Below are 19140 nucleotides of genomic sequence, written 5' to 3'. Positions count from 1 at the left end.
GCCACCACCATGCTGAGACCACTCTCCGCACACATGAAGGTTCTGGCAGAGGGACAAAGTCACGCGGGTTCCGGGGCCGAGATCCCCAAGCCTACTCGGATTTGGGCCGAGCATCCTCCAGCCAGATCCTCCAAATTGCAGTAGGCGGGGGTCACACCCACCAACTGGCCCCTTGGCGCCGTGTAATCCCATCAGCGGCCAAGACTCTGAGACTATAAAAACCAGCTCCTGGAACCGCGCGGCCGCATTTGCGGCCGCGCTACATCCTATTATGACATTTTATTATCTCATTCCTACTTTGGACAAACTGGCAGGCTACCGAATGTAGCCTGCCCACACAGCAGAGTCTGGCAAACTCCCCTTGGCGTACCCAATATGCCAAATACCAGTAACAATGATGGGTCTCATTCTCCTAAAGAGCCTTGAATATAATCTCAGGGCTAGGATGAAGGAGACGTTACTGGGGCCTGCTCGAGGCAATCAACGAATAACAGTATGATTTGTGATTGTGATTTGTGATTATCATTTATTTGATCCAATTCATAACTACACAAAATACTTTCTTCTACTTGACTGAGATCTACATAAATATAAGATCAATTTTCTTCAATATCTATATGTTTGTGCTAGAGATTTTGACCATTCCAAAGGCCCATAAACAATCGATGATTAACAGGATGATTTGTGATTTGATTTGATTTGAAACTTGTTTTTAATTTTTATAGCATCAGTTTGAAAGAGTGTAAATGTTGGTATATTTTAAAGATATTTTTTGTGTCACATCCAACCCTGAAAAGCCAATTTTTTTCATATTTTCACCATTTTATTATAATTAAAAATATAGTGAAATTTATAATTATTATTATTATATTTTTAGAGTACGTTTTTGAATAAATTTTGTTCACAAAATTTAGAGAGTTAAAGACATCTCAGATACTTCTTACTACCATGCACGCTTACCCACATCCACCATGTGTCACAGTAAATGAAAATATTGTAATACATTGTAAGGAATAAAATTCCATAGTTTCCAAAGCTTCACTAGTTCCTGTCCATTTTATGGTTTTTAAATAAATGTATAATGACATGTAGTTATCATTCATAGCCAAAAATATCCAAAATAGTATTGTTTATTAATCTCTCCCATACCCAACTCTTAGAAACCACCAATTATTTTACTGTCTTCATTATTTATCATTGCAGAATGTCACCTGGTGAATGACCGTTGATTATCTTCTAGTTGTGGCAATTGTCAATAAAACTGAATAAGCACCCGTGTGCCGGTTTTTATGTAGACATAAGTTTTAAACACCTCTGTGTTGAGATCACCAAGGCCAAAATTCTGTTATTAGGGAATATTTGCACATGTAAGAAACTGCTTAACAATTTTTTAAAAAGTGGCTGTACCACTCTGCATCCCATCAGTGCAAGAGAGTATTCTTTCTTCCTTGTAAATTTTTGGGCGTTGGCAGTGTTTTGAGTCCTGAAAACTGTTCCAAGCATATAATAGCATCTCAAAGTTCTCTTAAATTTTGATTTTTCTGCTAACTTCTTGGAAAGTCTTGCCATATGCTTATTGATTAACTACATATTTTATTTGTAACATGTACCTAAAGATGTTTGGCCCATCTTTAAACTTTTTTTTAATTGCTTCTTTGTAGTTGAATTTTAGATTTTCTCGTATACTTAGATTAACTGTGCCCTGAACCAGCTCTATTGTGCCAATATTTTCTCCAAGTCATTCATTTGTCTTCTCATTTTACTTGTATTGTCTTTCCCAAAGCAGACTTAAAAACAATTTTTAATGAAGTTACACATTTTTTCATGAATTATAGATTTAGTATTACATCTAAAAAGTCATTGAGAAGATGCAGTGTCATATAAATTTTATTCTATATTATTGTTGAAGAGTTCTATAATATTTCATATGATATTTAAGTCCATAATTTGTTTTAATTTTTTGATAAAAGGTACAGGATACTTGTCTATATTTTACGTGATTATATTTTTCAAGCACAATTTGCTGGAAAGGCTATAATTTTTCTTTTATTTTAATTCCTTTGCTCCTCTGTCAAAATCAGTTGACTACTTTTGTGTAAATGTTTTTCTCCATGTTGATAGATCCATTTATAAGCAAATTTCATGACTTCATTTCTCCTGTTGATTATGTAGTTTTCCATTGTGTAGATACAACTTTGTTTTTCAATCTAGTCATCTGTTATCTGTTTTCAGGTGCACAGGTTGTTTCCAGACTCTGTCTATTAAAAACACTGCTGTGATTAACATAGATGTGTAGATGGCTTTTCAGCAGTTATTTTGGCCCCAGCATGTATTTCCAGAAGTGGAGTTGCTGGTTTCTATGGAATCTCAATTTCTAGTTTCATGAGGAATGCTTATACTTTTCTCCAAAAAGTCTGGAGTAGTTGGCACGGACAAATATTTTCTATGTCATTCTTGATGAATCCAACATACTTAGAAGATTTCCTATCACACAGTATGAGTCATAAATATAATAAATGTTTATATTCATGTCTTTTCAATTCTTTTTATGGTGTACTAAATTCAATCCAATAATGAAATGACACAATTCATTTCCATATCTGGTATGCATGAAAAAACATCAATATTTAAATATTGTGAATGAAATTTGAAAAATCACTAAAATTCATCTGACTTTTCAGTTTTTCATTTGAGGATATTAAAAAAGAAGTAAGTTAATCAAATGACAGAGGTAGCACGGGGACCAGAGTCACACGCAGGACCCCAGTTTGAACCAAGAATCCTCACGGCTCATCCCCCAAGCACTACTAACTAGGACCTCATACACCCCGAAACATAGCTTCTAGTGGCTCTGCTGGTCGCTGGCACTGAGCTCTTCTGCATCCTTGTACACTATCATTTAATTGTCAGATCCAGTTGTCATGGTCCCTGGTAACTGTGAGCATTGGTTTGAAGCTCTCCTAAAAAGTTTTAACAGCACCATTCTGAAAACACCCCAGAGTACCATTGATTCCCCTGCTAATAAAAAAAAAATTTCTCAGTGTTTATCATGAATGATTATTTAATAGTAACTATTACCAGGAAAATCTATTTACTGTTGTATAGACCATGGCTCTTGAAGCTTTAATCACCCAGGTACTTACTTTTCATATTTGTATTTGATAACTGCAAGCATTATGTAGATACATATAAATGCAGCCATAGTTATATGTATATATGTACACATATGTATATATATACATGTGTATATTAATTCACTTTACATGTGCTAAAAAGATAAACCAGATGCTGGAGAGAGAATATAAGAGGGAGGGTGTTTGCTTTGTATTGGGCCAATCCAAGTTTGATCTCCTATTCCGAGCAATTCCATAAGGTCCTCCAAGCATGTCAGGAGTGATCCCTGAGTAAGAGCCAGGAGTAAGTCCTGAGCACCACCAGTAATGACCTCAAACAAAACAAACCGCATATAAACAAAAATGAAAAACTAATGTGTTCTAAAAGGATTAGCAGTTTAATCTTAATTCATACTCCATATGTTCTTGTGAAGAAAATATTTTCTCCCAATCACTTTGCTAATTCTTTTTTCCCCTATGAAAACAAGCAGTAACCACAAAATGTGTTTGCTATTCACTATATAACAAAAGGGAGAGTGATAGTTATTAAAGTTATAAAGGCAGGAAACAGGACATTATGTTACAACAATTTTTCAAGTTTCTGTTCAGAAAAGAATAGTAGCAAAATCTTTATTAGAAATGATGTTTTGTGTCACAGTCACAGTCACGGTCCTCCCGTTGTTCATCAATTTGCTCGAGCGGGCCCAGTAACGTCTCCATTGGAGACTTTGTTGTTACTGTGTCTGGCATATCGAATACGTCACGGGGAGCTTGCCAGGCTCTGCCGTGCGGGCAAGATACTCTCGGTAGCTTGCCAGGCTCTCCAAGAGGGGTGCTAAACACATAGTAGTTGTTTAATTCTAGTTAAGTACTAGAAGGGACTAGCCAATAAATTTATATACTTATCCAGAAAAAGGTTAAAAAAGTTTGAATAAACTTCCAAGGTTTTTCTGATGTTACTTCTCTAAATAAAAATAAAAACAAGTTATTTGTATAACTGAAACCCAAGCACAAAATTTGTAAGCCTATAACTGTACCTCATGGTTTTTCACTAATAAAAAAAAGAAAATAAATAAATAAATAAAAAAGATAATCCAAAAAAAAATAAATAAAAACAAGTAAATCCAAAACTTAAGTCACTTAGGTCCTAGGAAAGCACTACTTTTCATCTCCACATTATGACAGTCAATTGCACTATAGTACTGTCTTCCCGTTGTTCATCGATTTGCTCTAGCGGGCACCAGTAATACCTCCATTGTGAGACTTGTTGCTACTATTTTTGGCATATCGAATATGCCATGGGGAGCTTGCCAGGCTCTTCCATGTGGGCAGGATACTCTTGGTAGTTTGCCGGAATCTTTGAGAGGGGCAGAGGAATCGAACCCGGGTCAGCCGCATGCAAGGGAAACGCTATACCCGCTAGGCTATCGATCCAGCCCGACAGTCAATTATTTTTGGTAAATCAGTTGATTCTATTATTTCTGCATGATACTGCCGAAATGCTGACTCTTTAAAAAATATATAGGCATTTGATTATATTTGTAACTATAATCCCCTCACGAACAAAGTTAACAGTTTACACTGAAGAATCTCATTTGGGTATGGATTTAACAGAAAACTAACCAAAGAAGGGGTTTTAGATGGTTTCACTCATTAATAACTTTCTAATTCTAAGTGAACATTATGAGGAGTACTCAACAATGTCTAGGCTGACATGCTGCTAAATAAATAATGTAATTTCTTATATCATTTAAAACTATGCAGAGTATATATGTGCACAAATAATAGAAAAAACGTTAAAGAAAAGTAAACAATATGTAAAAATATTATGCAAGGTGGAATGGATAAGCAGCTAGAACTTGCTACTGTATACCATGTCTAAGAAGGAAAAATAGTAAGCTAAAGTGGCATCCAGATGCTGCTGAGCTGAAGAGTGATATCTAGGGAGTGAGCTCCATTTGGCTTTTCACAGCTGTACTATACTTAGTTTCAGGACCCCCAGGATAATTATCTTCTAAAGCAGATTTTTCTGTGATGTCAACCTGCAAATATACTGATGACATTTATCTCCTATTAGCTCCATTTATATGTTAGGAAACCAAGAAAAAAATTATATCCAAAAAAGAGTCATAAACAACATCTTTCAGAGCAAAAATCAATCCCCATAATTTTTGTATTTAAGCACAGTGGTAGAAAAACTCTCTAACATATCTCTTATAATTATATAGACAATTTATACATGTTCTTATAATACAAGTTAATATACATCCTACTTCTTGTTAATGCATTTAGTCGTAGTGGCAATAAGATAAAATTTAAATAATGCATTGAATATGTGAGAGAATTAATAAGTGTTCCTGCTGCAAAGTTATCATTTAATCATGTTTTTGGTGAATGGTGGATAAAAAAGTAAATTGATGTATGTGAAATCAGCAAAAGTGGTTAGTATTTTGAAAGAATTTTATATGATGTCCTGGAAGTAAAGAAAGTTAGAAGAAGGTCATTTAGAAAAATTAATGAACCATGTATCTGGTTTTGACACATTAAAGAAAATACGGAAATAAGAGTAAAAAAAACTATTTAAGATAGAGGTTATAGACTTATGTGAATAAGCATAGAAAATTGTTGAGTGCTGGTGAAACTTCTGTTCTGAACAATGCTAGTGTTTAACACTAGTACTAGTGCCTAAGATTCTAAATTGTGTAATTCATCAGTGTCTTTATTTGCCTATCTATAATGTTTCATTTTTTCCCTTAGTCGTTGTACAAATCTCCAAAAAAATCTATATCCGTGTTATTTTTCAGCAAGCACTCTTTATTCACAATCTATTAACCTAACAATACCTGGGCCCTTAGTATGTTATTTCTGTGGTCATTCAGTTCAGTATCTAATATTTTTGTTTGTATAGAAGGGTTAGAATAAAAAAGACATATTTGAGGAAGTGTATAAGACCCAAGAACTTTTGAAATTTGTGGGGATGAGTGGTTATTAGTTCATTGACCCATTAGTGTCCATAAAATTTGAAGTTCGAGAGGGCTCTGGGAGAGAATTCTTCAGACCAGAGGAACTTAGAAGAGCTTGCAGATGGTTTAGAACCACAAGACAAAATAGGGGGTGGAACCCTTGATACATCTGAATTACAAAAAAGCCAACATCAGCTTTCTGTGTCCTTGAGGGGATGCTCTGGTTTCTAGAGGGGTTCAGGAGAGGCTTCTTTGGTGTTTGGGACAGGGGGACGTCAAAGTCAATTCTGGACAAAAGGCCGAGATATAATATTTGATTTTTTTACACTACCACAAAGTCCCATAAAATTTAGATATTATCTATAAATTTAGGACAAAAATCAATAGACTTTTGATAGACGCCTACAACTATAATTTATATCACTGGGTCCTGTTAATAACAATTTACTTTTATTTTTAGTAATTCTTTATTCTAATAATAATGAACATATAATTTTAATTTCTAAGTGTATATGTATTACTTAGGACTTAGTTTTGATGCTATCTCATTTTGTCTCACGAAATGCCTCAAAATGTCAGACTGTCCAGGTCAATATAATTTTTTCCAGTAACCTGAACTTTTGAAGTTTACCATTTGCCTGTTAGATTTTCTAGTTATTTATTTTTGAAATGTTGAGGGAATTATAAGTGCAAATTTCATAAATCTTTATCTTCTCTTCAAAATTTGTTTTTACAGAACAGACTCACATTTATTTGAAAAAATTATATTATTTTTATATTTAAATGATTAATTACTTGGATATAATTGACATTGATGAAAATTTCTTTGAAAACATTCTCTGAGCAAGATCCAATTTATAAGTTTCCCCTGACTAATGAAATAAGAGATTGTAAATAATTTTGAGAATACAAACGTGACGAAGAATAGATACTTTCTATAAGGAGGATGTAAGAAGCATTTTCTTAAGAAGAAAATGAAAGTTTAATTATTGAAGACTAACTTAAATAGATATTTTTAATCAAATGTTATTGCTATGAGGTCTAAAATGGCAAATCACTCTAGTTAGAATAGTATATTTCATAAAAACTATTAGACCATGGCTTCTAGAGCTAATATCCAACTGTGTAGTACAAAAACGGATATTTGGCATAATACCTGGAGACAGTTATAATGGATCCTTTTGAAAAATATTTCAGAATAATTATTAGTGAAAAATATAAATGAGCAATTTATTTCTTAAAATGTAATCATGTCATTATTAACAAGAAAAAAATCATTCAATTCATAGATAAAAGTATACGATTTTATGTACTAAACATAAAGTCAGTACTAAGTGGTAAGTTCTACTCTATAGAAATGTGCTATATAATTAGAATGTGGAATAATGAAAATAAAAATAATAATCGATTGAATTACTGAAGCTAGACTCACCATCGATTAACTTAAATATGTGTTTTTAAGTACGGGATAAATTTTTGAAGGAAGAGTTGGCCTGCACTGGTTGTGTTCAGGGCTGACCCTCAGCTCTGTGCTCAGAATCACTCCTATACATTATCAGGGAAATACTCATGGGCTGGGAATAGAAACAGGATCTGTGGTTGTGCGTGCCCAGTGCCTTCCTCTTTTTACGTTTCTCAGGTCGTGGAGAGAATTTTATAAACATTAAACAGTAACTGCACTGAGAGAGACATATTTTCCCAGAAAGAACATGAACTTAAAGCATGGTCACATTTGTTACTTTTTTATTTGGCATTATTACTGTTCAAAAGTTAAACATGTGAAAAACGACAAGCATATATATTCAATAGTCCAGAACCCAGATTCAGTGGTTGCCTGAAATATATTTTCCTTACATTGGAATCAGGAGCTTTAAACCACTGAATAAAAATCTAAAGATCAGTTGGAGATCCTCTGGGTTGATAAAATTCTGCATCAGATACATAAGTGATATAAAGTGATTTAAAAAATTGTTAATACTAGGGGGTATGATGCCGCCAGCAGCTCAATCTGTACCTGTGAGGCGAGTGCATCAGCAGCCTGATGGCGTCTTCAGACTTCCAGATACCCAACAATTGCTGCTGTGCCTTTGGCCAGACCCCAATAACTCGGGGCAAAGTTTACCAAGAAAGTAGACAGCCAAAAGTTAGGTATGTGGGAGGCACACCCACAAACCACCTCTGGCTCAGCTATATAACTGGAGGCCTGGCCTCTCTGGTTCCTGATCCAACTGCTTAACGGCCATGATCCCAGAGACTCAGAAATGAATCTCAGAACCCAAAGGCTTTTGGCAGAAATGTGTCCTGTTCCTGCAGTAGGTTACTGGTGCTGGGCCATTCCAGGTGGGAATAGGTTTCGTGCCTTGGCCTGTTCCTTCTGGCGGCATGGTGACCACCATCCTCCAGAGGCTACTGGACAGTCAGGTTTGGGCCTGCAGTGATCAGACACATGGGGCCTCACCAGATGGGGGTGGAACCAGCCTTTTCCTTACCATCCCAACAAGACCCCGAGTTGCCATCTACAAACAGCCTCTCTGGCTCCTGATAAATCTGAGTAATGGCCACGATCCCAGAGACTCAGAAACAAATCTCGAAACCCAGCGTCTTTTTGCAGAAATGCATCTGGACCGCATACAAAGTGACCACTGCCTCAGAGCTTATAGGAAAGCCAGGTATGAGCCAGCAGTGACGAGGCCACTACAGTCTCATGGGAAGAGGGATGGTACTGGCTTGTTCTTCATGCCCTATGGAGGTCATGAGTTGCCCCCCACGAGTGACTCTCCAGCAAGGCCATGGCTCCAGAGGCAAAAGGACTTAATCCAGAGCCCGGCAGCTTGCGGCAGAAAAGTGAATGGATCATGCATTTAACTACAGCGCCATGCCTCCCAGGGAGGGAAAGAGTGTTGCTCCCTTCCGCCTTCCACCCCCACCCCCTTCCCCCTGGCAGCAAGCTGGCCATTGCCTCAAAGCTTATAGGAAAGTCAAGTATGAGCTGCGGTGATGGGGCAACTACAGTCTCATGGGAAGGGGGATGGTACTGGCTCATCCTTCACGCCCTACTGAGGTCAGGAGTTGCCCCCCACAAGTGGCTCTCCAGCATGGCCATGGTTCCAGAGGCAAAAGGACTTAATCCAGAGCCCTGCAGCTTGCGGCAGAAAAGTGAATGGACCATACATTAAACTACGGCACCATGCCTCCTAGGGAGGAAAAGGGTGTTGCTCCCTTCTGCTCCCCGCCCCCCCTCCCCCCCGGCAGCAAGGTGGCCACTGCCTCAGAGCTTATTGGAAATCCAGGTATGAGCTGGCAGTGATGGGGTAACTGCAGTCTCATGGGAAGGGGGACAGTACCAGCTCATCCTTCACACCCTACCAAAGTTGTGAGTTGCCCTCCACGAAAGGCTCTCCGTCATGGCCATGACTCCAGAGGCAAAAGAACTTAGTCCAGAGCCCAGAAGCTTGCAGCAGAAAAGTGAATGGACCATGCGTTAAACTACGGCACCATGCCTCCCCAGGAGGGAAAGGGTGTTGCTCCCTTCCGCCTTTTTCCCCTCCGGTAGCAAGGTGGCCGCCGCCTCAGAGCTTATCGGAAAGCCAGGTATGAGCCAGTGGTGATGGGGCAACTGCAGTCTCGTGGGAAGGGGGATGGCGGTACTGGCTCATCCTTCATGCCTACCAAGGACACGAGTTGCCCCCAACGAGCGGCTCTCTGGCACAGCCATAACACCAGACTCACAGAAGCCAATCTTGTACTTATCTGTCTCTTGGCAGAAATCCAAAATCATTATACGACATTATATGATTCTCATACCAGCTAAATACCAACAAGTATTTCACAATGCCTTTTCAGCAATTCTGATTGTTGGGGGGGAAATTCTATCAATAATGGCGCATCTTTTGTCGAAATAATGAATGTTATCAATGTAGAGAAGAGTTAAGTAGAAATCATCTGCCTCACAGGCATTGGGAAGGGTGGGAGGGGGGTATATTGGGGTTCTTGGTGGTGAAAAATGAGTACTGGTGAAGGGAAAGGTGTTTGATCATTGTATGACGGAGACAAACCTGGAAGCTTAGTAAATTTTCCCACAGTGATTCAATAAATAAATATAAGAAGAAAAAAATAAAATTATAATAAAAATGTAAGGTGGAGTTCATGCCCAATTCAATCAGCTAATCAGTGGCTGAATAAATAGCAGTACTCCTACATAAAAAAAAATGTTAATACTAAAAGGGATAATTTATTCCATTTAAATTCAAAGAAAGGTGTACCATGATTTTAATAGCATGTAGGCTATAGTATAATTTTTATTTAATTTACTTGGCATTGCCTTGGTCGGGGAGCAATCTTGGTCTTCTTCCTGGAAACCATTTCAGGAAGTGATTAGGGGACTATCTGGTTCCACAAAATCAATCCTGGGACTCCTACGAACAAAGCAAGCTTCTAGCTGTTTGAAACATTTCCTGCCCAATTTTTCCATTTTCATTTGTTCTTCATTTTTATTTTTTGGCAATAACCTGGCAGTGCTCATGACTACCCCATTCTTTGAACTCAAGAATAATTTCAGTTGCAGTTTAGGGGACCATATATGGTTCCAGGGATAGATTTCAGATTAACTGCCTACAAGCAAACGTTCTACCCACTGTACTAACTCCCCAGTTCCCCTGTTTCTAATAGGATTGCAAACAGTAACATAGATAATGTATGGACAAATGTATATGCCTTCATTAGGTTATTATAATTTATACCTTGTTTTATTTCTTACAATCACATAAAAATGAAATATACTACCTAAACAAAGATATAATCTAATTTCACTATTGAAAAACAATGAGAATTAGAAAAAAGTTGTTACTTCAATTGCAAGAAGATGCAATTAAAAACAAACTAAAATAAACTAATTGAAAATTAGCAACTACTGTCTAATGAATTTTAAACAATATATTGCTATTCTAAAGAATGTATGAATCATTTGTCAATTATTAGTAAACCAATTAAATTTTAATTATTGCTTTATGGAATAGGTGCTCATTTATATTCTTTTTGGAAATGCATTAGAGTGAATTTATTCTCATCATCTGCCATAGACAAAAATAAATACTAAATCCTAAATATTAAGAAATAAGAATAGTCAAGAACGAGATCTGGAGATATTATTATAACTCAAGAAAAATGTATATTCTAAGTTAGCCTGAATCAATTTTATCACACCTTTATTGCCTAAAAGATGAGTTGTGATACTTTTAGAATAATTCTAACTGATCAAGGCCTTTTTATAAAATTCATCTTAAAATTAGGACAGGTCGGGGCTGGAGCAATAGCACAGCGGGTAAGGCATTTGCCTTGCACGCGGCCGACCCAGGTTCGATTCCCAGCATCCCATACGGTCCCCCCGAACACCACCAGGAGTGATTCCTGAGTGCATGAACCAGGAGTAACTCCTCTGCATGGCCAGGTGTGACCCAAAAAAGCAAAAAAAAAAAAAATAGGACAGGTCAAAGTTAGTTTTTCCATTAACTGTGAGAAAGATATTAGGCAAATTAGGAGAAACAATTTGAAGGGTAATGCTTACCTAATGAAAGGAATAAAACTTTTTGAGGCATTTGTGAAAACTCATTTACAGAAAAGTAATAAAATTGTTCTCTTCTCAAGTAGCCTGTGCAATTTAGGTCAGTCCTTAATTTTTTTTAAATTTCAGTTCAATTGCTAACATAGGTTTGTTAGCAAGTCATTGTGTTTATGTGCATAAACTAAAGACATGTCTAATTATATAAAGCTTATGAGGATATTTTAAATGTTGATTCCTTAAATCACCAAATAAAAGTACAATGACACAAATTATTTTTCTATGTTGTATTTCATTTATACTTGTAAATTGGGACCAAGGACATGGCTTAAAGATTAGGCTTTGCTTGCTGAAACTCTGCATTTGTTCTAGATACCACATAGTTCCAAGAATGACTGCTAAAATAATTAAATAAAAACATTACCTATACCTTAAATTATATCATTTTATTTAGCAACAATTATTATATGACTTTATTCTTTAATTAAATAACCTAAGGTACAGTCCTAACATGAACCTAAAGAACAGTCTCAGTGATACATTCAGGAGAACAAGCATGTTGAAAAATGGTGAGATTCCATGGAACTGAGTCACGTTTTCTCTGAAAATAGTCAGGAAATAAGAATAAGGGTGATTTCCTTGTCAGTTCACTAATGTGGTTACTCCATACATACATATAGATGTACATGTATATATTGATATATATATGTATATATATATTGATTTGTTCGAGCGGGCCCAGTAACATCTCCACTGGAGACTTTGTTGTTACTGTGTCTGGCATATCGAATACTCTCGGTAGCTTGCCGGGCTCTCCGAGAGGGGCGGAGGAATCGAACTCGGGTCGGCCATGTTGGCTATGTGCAAGGCAAATGCCCTACCACTGTGCTATCACTCCAGCCCCTTTTAAGCTTTTTTTTTTTTTTTGCTTTACTCTTTGCTTTTTGGGTTACACCCAGTGATGCACAGAGGTTACTCCTGGCTCATGCACTCAGGAATTACTCCTGGTGGTGCTCAGGGTACCATATGGGATGCTGGGAATCGAACCTGGGTCAGCTGGTGCAAGGCAAATGCCCAACCCACTGTGCTATCCACACACACACACACACACACACACACACACACACACACATATGCTAAAGCTCTAGAGGGAAGAACATAACAATAGGGGATGGTAAGTGTCCTCATGTATTGATCATTCCATTAGCATAAGGATTTTTCAGTAACGTTGTGGTAGGAAATCAGGAATGTGCCCAGACTTCCTGCTAGATTGAAAATCTGAGTCTGAGCAATTTTTGAAAGATACTAAAAATCCATAGTTGATTAGAACATGTTCAACTTGGTTTCCAGATCTGTCATTATAGAAGACGCTATGGTTTCTAAGAGGGTAGTATTCAAGGGAAAGAAGTTTCCGAATATTACAAAGTGACAGAGGTAAAAACTAGAAAGTCAGAAAACAATTAATTAAAACCAAACAAAAGTCAAATTATCTGTAGAAGGACCTGGGTATTTGTGCACATAGGTTTTTCTTTAGGGTTTTTGTGTAAGCTTAGTAGTACAAATTTGTAAATGCTTGCTCTCAGAACGACACACACACACACACACACACACACACACACAAACAATGGCAGCAAATGTTCATGGGGGCATAACACAAAACGTTTACAAATGTTCTAATATTTTTTAACAAGTGAATTTATGCATAGAAGAGATTTGATGGGATGAGAATTTGGAATTTTTCTAACATATTTCAAGTGAACATGAAATTGTGGGGTATTAGTGTTAATAAGCTGACTCTACGGGTCTTACCCTAGAAAGCCCTTTTCATCTGAATTTTTTTCCCCATTTCCCCCTTTTATGACTAATCCTTCAGGAAAGAAGATTATAAATAGATGAAATTAAATGAATTCTTTTCTCTGCTCCATGATTTTAGATGTTCCTTAGTTTTACTTTCAATGAGAATATTACTACGAGATACTACATTGAAATCACAAAGCTTCAATACTTTCAATTACTGAAATCAAGAGAAAAATTATCAGAGATAGGTTAGATATTACGAGCCTATCAATCTCCGTAAGTTCAGAGTTGAAGTAAGTTACTAGCAAATACTGACATTTTAAGAGTTAAATACTTCATTTCCAAAGGAAAACTCATTTTAATTTCGTGATTAATTCCCACGTAAACTTCCTCAACTTCATATAACTGGCCTGTCAAGATTATAATGTGCTATGTTGAACTCTTATTACTTATGTAACTTTTTATAATGAGGAAATGCATCATTTTCTTTAGACCAGAAATTGAGCTATATAGACTATAATTTAAAGCACTGCTTATAATCATGTCCCTTAACTTATAATCATGGCCCAAAAATATGGTAACTATGTAAATTATGCATTGAATATTTAGATTGGAAGATTCCTTTTGCATAGAATGTTTTATTGAAGATTGACAGTATAATAACTATTATATGAAAGCACTGGTGACCTGGTTCAAATATGAAATAACTTTCTAGTAGATGAAGTTGGGCAGATATCTTTGTGTCTTTGTATTTACTTATATATACAATAGGCATATTCATAATATTCATTGTGAGGGTTTTTGTTTGGATTTGATATGTATTACATACATTAAAGCAAAGAGTTTAGAACTATACCTGGCATATGTCAAACTTCCAGAATATCATTTTCTTATTAAATAATTTTATTATCATAATAATGTGATTTAAAGATTTTTAAAGAAAAAGTTAACAGATATTTGTTTTTTTTTAAATGGAATATTTTTAAATGCTTACATCACTTATTATCAGTGAAGTTCAAATGAAGATGACAATGAAATATCATCTTGCACCAGTAAAACAGTACACAACCGAAAACAAGAACAATTTGTGTTGGTGGGTTATTGGGGATGTATTAACAGAGAAACTCTCATCCAATACTGGTAGAATTGTGGTCTCATACAAACTCTATGAAAAAATGTAAAACCTCAAAAAAGTACGAATAGAACTGCCACATGATCCACCAATTCCATTTCTTGGTTTCTACTCCCAGGTCACACCAACGTTCATTTGAAGGGACATATGCATATCATAATTGATTGCAGCACTTAGGTAGCTAGGATTTGGAATCAACATAAGTGACTAACAACAGATTGCTAATGAAAGCATGGTATATGTGCATGATGGAATACTATCCAACCGCAAGATATGATAAAATCATGAAGTTTGCTGCAACTAGAATGGAACTGTAGAATATTACATCATGTGAAATAAATCTGAAGAAGAAAAATATCAGATAATCTCATGTTCAGTGATACATAGAGTAACTGAATGGGAAAATTCAAGGTTTCATTGGGGGTCATACCTATATCACCCTTGACCTGACCTGAGAATCTAAATAAGACTAGGGCAGGAATGAAATAGGAGGTGGGCAGTACCTTTGGAGTATGTATGAAGAGGTACACGGGAGGTAACAGGTAGAGGTTAGGGACCTTGGTTATAGACATGTAATATATCTGAGCCACAGCTGTCGTTTATACTCTTCTTATTGCAAGGTGTCAAGACCCACAGAGTTGAGGAAACGTACAGCATGAGATCTAAACTATAGGCACCAAACCAAGTATTATGGCTCACAGTGGGTCAGGATGTGGGGTGGGATGTAAACTGAGGACATTAGTGGAAAGAAGTTTGACTGGTTGTGGAATTGGTGATGGAACAATGCCTGAAACTCAACTATGAACAACTTCGTGAATAACAATTCCTTAATAAAAGTTATTTCATTAAAATTGAATTTCAATTAATGTAAAATATTTTAAAGACAGGTGAATGATCTTGACGAAGAAGTCTGACCTACCAGATGGTCAGACTTCTTCGTCAAGATCATGAATGATCGGTTTGAGGCCCTTCATGTTCCCGGAGCGAACAGATGCCATTGGGCTACACTAGCACGCGACAGGGACAAATGGAGACGTTACTGGCGCCCGCTCGAGCAAATTGACGACTAACGGGAAGTTAAGTGATTAAGTGATAAGTGATTTTAAAGACATCAATGATATCTTATTTTGATATTCTTTTTCTTATGTATTATTTGGTTAGTCAGACTCATAAAACTTATATTAACTTTTTATTATGAAGAATCCCGGCTAATAAAGAAGATAAATATATAATAGTAGTCAAAACACTTTCTTTCCTTTTAGAGATGTATACTATTATATGTATCTGAGGGAAAACTTTCTGTACAATTACCTCATTGTGAGTTTAAAAATAAATTCCCTTTTGTTCCAAAATACTATTTTTATTACTTAAGGAAACAAGGATTTTACTTCTGGTCTAAGTTCCTTGTAGCTGTTTCCAGGTGCCTTTCCCACCCCAGGTCTCCCCACAGCTACCATTAAAGCCTCTTTTACTGCTTGAAAAAGTTTTAATATTCAGCAGGTTATGGAAACCCATGGTCAGCTTTAGAATTTTAGTCTCCGCTGAGCTTTCAAGGTGTCAAGACCCAAAAATAATATGAACAGCAGGAGTACTAAATCTTTCATTATTTTCAGTTTCCCCTTGAGCATACTGACTTTGCAATAAAGAAGCTGTCGTTTACACTCTTCTTTATTGCAAGGTGGGTAACAGCTACAGGGATGAAAATAAGGAGCTGTGTCAAGTTAGCCTGACTGCCATTATGATGAATGGGTAATCATTGCACATTTGCATCTACTCTCCTTCTGTACAGGTACTTCATAGACTGGAAGAGTGATGGGGACAGCTACTTCACAATAGATGGAACTGAAGGAACCATCGCCACTAATGAATTACTAGACAGAGAAAGCACTGCCCAGTATAATTTCTCCATAATTGCGAGTAAAGTTAGTAAGTATGGCATGGATGAAATCAATGTCACGCTGCGTTTCTTTGGATTTAGCATCCCTCAAGGGGTCTCTGCCGAAGTGTTTTTCATTTTTGGACTGACAGCTGAGTAGTCTCCTGGGCAAACTCAGAAACCTGTTCCCTTTCTTCTAACATGAGTCCAGAGGAATTGGAACAGCTGCCCGTGAACCCTGTTTCTCTCCTGCATGCATGTCTAGTGATGCATCTCACCTCGTCTCTGTGCTAACCCCTCAGAGACCTACAGGGTTTCCAAGTGCTCACTCACCCCGGCACCTGATTCCGGACTGGGCAGGAGAAAATAATAATCACGTGAAATTACCCATTGTGAACTTTTCCTTTTTTTCAAATTGAAGAGAGAATTTGAAAAACTCACCTTCTTCCTCCTCTGTTTTTTTTTTCCTCTTTGGTCACACTCAGTGATGCACAGGGGTTACTCTTGGCTTGCACTCAGGAATTACTCCTAGCAGTGCTCGGGGGACCATATCGGATGCTGGGAATCGAACCTGGGTCGGCCGCGTGCAAGGCAAATGCCCTACCCGCTGTACTATCCCTCCAGCCCCCCTCCCCTATTTTTATTAGAATGTATTTTTTATGAATAGCTTCGTGAAATATATCTACCTTTATAGAGTAAATCTTCAAAGAGTTCATCAAATCGGTAGAATTATGACAGGCATTTAAGTGAGTTTCTCCTTAATTCAGAAGAGAATCGTGTATTTAATTTTTGGGGGGAGTGGAGTAGTATATCCCTCCACTCCAGTAAGTGATCGAGACTTACTCCTGACTTCGCACTCAGAGATCAATTTTCCCAGGCTCTAGGGACCATTCTGGAGGGCCAGGGATCAAACTGAATCTACAGTCTAGCCACCATCCTATCATTTCAGCTCAGAAGAGAGTATTGTAAACTCAGAGTCATTATAGACTTCATATGCCCACCCGGACCATCAAAGTTATTCTTAATTATTCCCTAGGGTGACAGACTAAGGTGGGAGTAATGCCATTTGGCTACTGGATGTGTCTGCTTTTAACAGAAGTGCATTTTACCAGTCCTTTTAGAGTCGCTTAAAAGGTGGGACTATGGGGCTGGAGCAATAGCACAGTAGGTAGGGCGTTTGCCTTGCAAGCGGCCAACACAGGTTCGATTCCTAGCATCCCATATGGTCCCCTGAGCACTGCCAGGAGTGATTCCTCAGTGCAGAGCCAGGAGTAGCCCCTGTGCATTACCAGGTGTGACCCAAAAAGAAAAAAAAAAGGTGTGGCTATCTTTCATTTTCTTTTCTTTTAATTTTATTTTGTTCATCTGCCATCAGAGGTTTGGCAGTCAATTTCACTCCACTATGCTCTTTCACAGTCATACAATTTCTACTGAGAGTTTGTAATCAGGGTCAATGCAATGGGGGTGTCAATCTGATATTTTTATTTATCTGACAGTAACTGCTGTGCATGAATATTCAGATGCTTATTCCCAGACCTTAAATTATGTCTTTAACAGAGTTCATCACTTTTAGGTTATGAAGAATTTAAAGATAAATCTACAAGAAATGAACACACATTTTTTTGCCTTATTTTTTTGCAATAACTGGTGTGCCTTGGAGGAAGAAAATTCTGAGGCTGACATCATAGAATGACTGCCTGCAGATGGTCAGATTAACAAATACAGCTCACTTCATTTCAACCTTCCACCATGTACATTACATGCTGAGTGGGTGACACATGATATTTTAGAAGCTCTACCCAAGAGCTCTTCCTAGTTAAAAACCAAAAGTCAACTTTATCATTGTGACATGAAATTTAACTTTCTTCAGGAAAATCTCGCTCAGTTCGCAGCCACAAACCTGTGAGTTCTACCAAAATTGTTAATATAATTAATATTTTTGCAACCAACGGTTGAGCTAAGTGCATCCCTCAATACCCTCAGAAATTAAAACTTTGATTATTGGGGAAATAGATTCTCCAGCCTTTTGTTGTGAAAAGGATAGAGGGAGGTACAAATTCATAAATCTCTAGCTGACTTTCTAAGGTAGCCCACTGGTTCCCACTGCAAATGAACTGGCTGAATGCACTGTTCTCTTGAAGGTTTTATGAATTATTTTATGTATAGGCTTTTGTAATCTCTCTCTAGAAGGAACTTGATATGGACACCCATGGTAGACATTACAGAATTTTTCCATTCCAGGACTCTTTGCACAGCCCTGCTGGGTGGGTTAATAGCATGAGTTCTCAATTTCAGGTTCCTGCTATGCCTAGTTGCCTCTGAGGAAACGATCCCATCTAGGCATGCTAAACAAATACATTATAGACTGTGCTTTGGCTCTATTCTTTCTCTGTTAAACCACCTCTCCATTGACCCAGTTCAGTTAGAGTCTGAGAAAAGATTGCCCTATCAGTTGTCGGAGCAGATATGTTATCAGGGAAATAGAATATCAGTCTCTGTTTTAGGACCCCTTATTCTCAGGTTTTCCAACTCTCGTTTCATGCTGTTATCCATTATTTTCCTCTTATATCATAATCTGTTTGTTACTTATATTATTCATCACCCTTAACTTGTGTTAATTTTTAATTACTTAATTTATCTAGAATATTGCATGCAAACACATTTTCTAGTACTTTTGGCATATCAATAAAAATGGACCATAA

At 37.1% G+C, this 19140-nt stretch overlaps 1 protein-coding gene across 1 annotated transcript in view; it reads left to right on the top strand.

Annotated features, from left to right (window-relative positions):
- CDH12 (cadherin 12) overlaps nucleotides 1–19140 on the top strand; it is a 436383-nt gene that overhangs the window by 390271 nt on the left and 26972 nt on the right. Inside the window, exon 8 of the mRNA XM_056108950.1 lies at nucleotides 16352–16488. Coding sequence (XP_055964925.1) covers nucleotides 16352–16488 — 137 coding nt within the window. The remainder of the gene's footprint in view (nucleotides 1–16351; nucleotides 16489–19140) is intronic.

The sequence above is a fragment of the Sorex fumeus genome, unplaced genomic scaffold (genome assembly GCF_029834395.1).
Source record: "Sorex fumeus unplaced genomic scaffold, SorFum_2.1 ptg000240l, whole genome shotgun sequence".
NCBI lineage: Eukaryota > Metazoa > Chordata > Mammalia > Eulipotyphla > Soricidae > Sorex > Sorex fumeus.
This window is presented reverse-complemented; position numbering and strand designations above follow the sequence as displayed.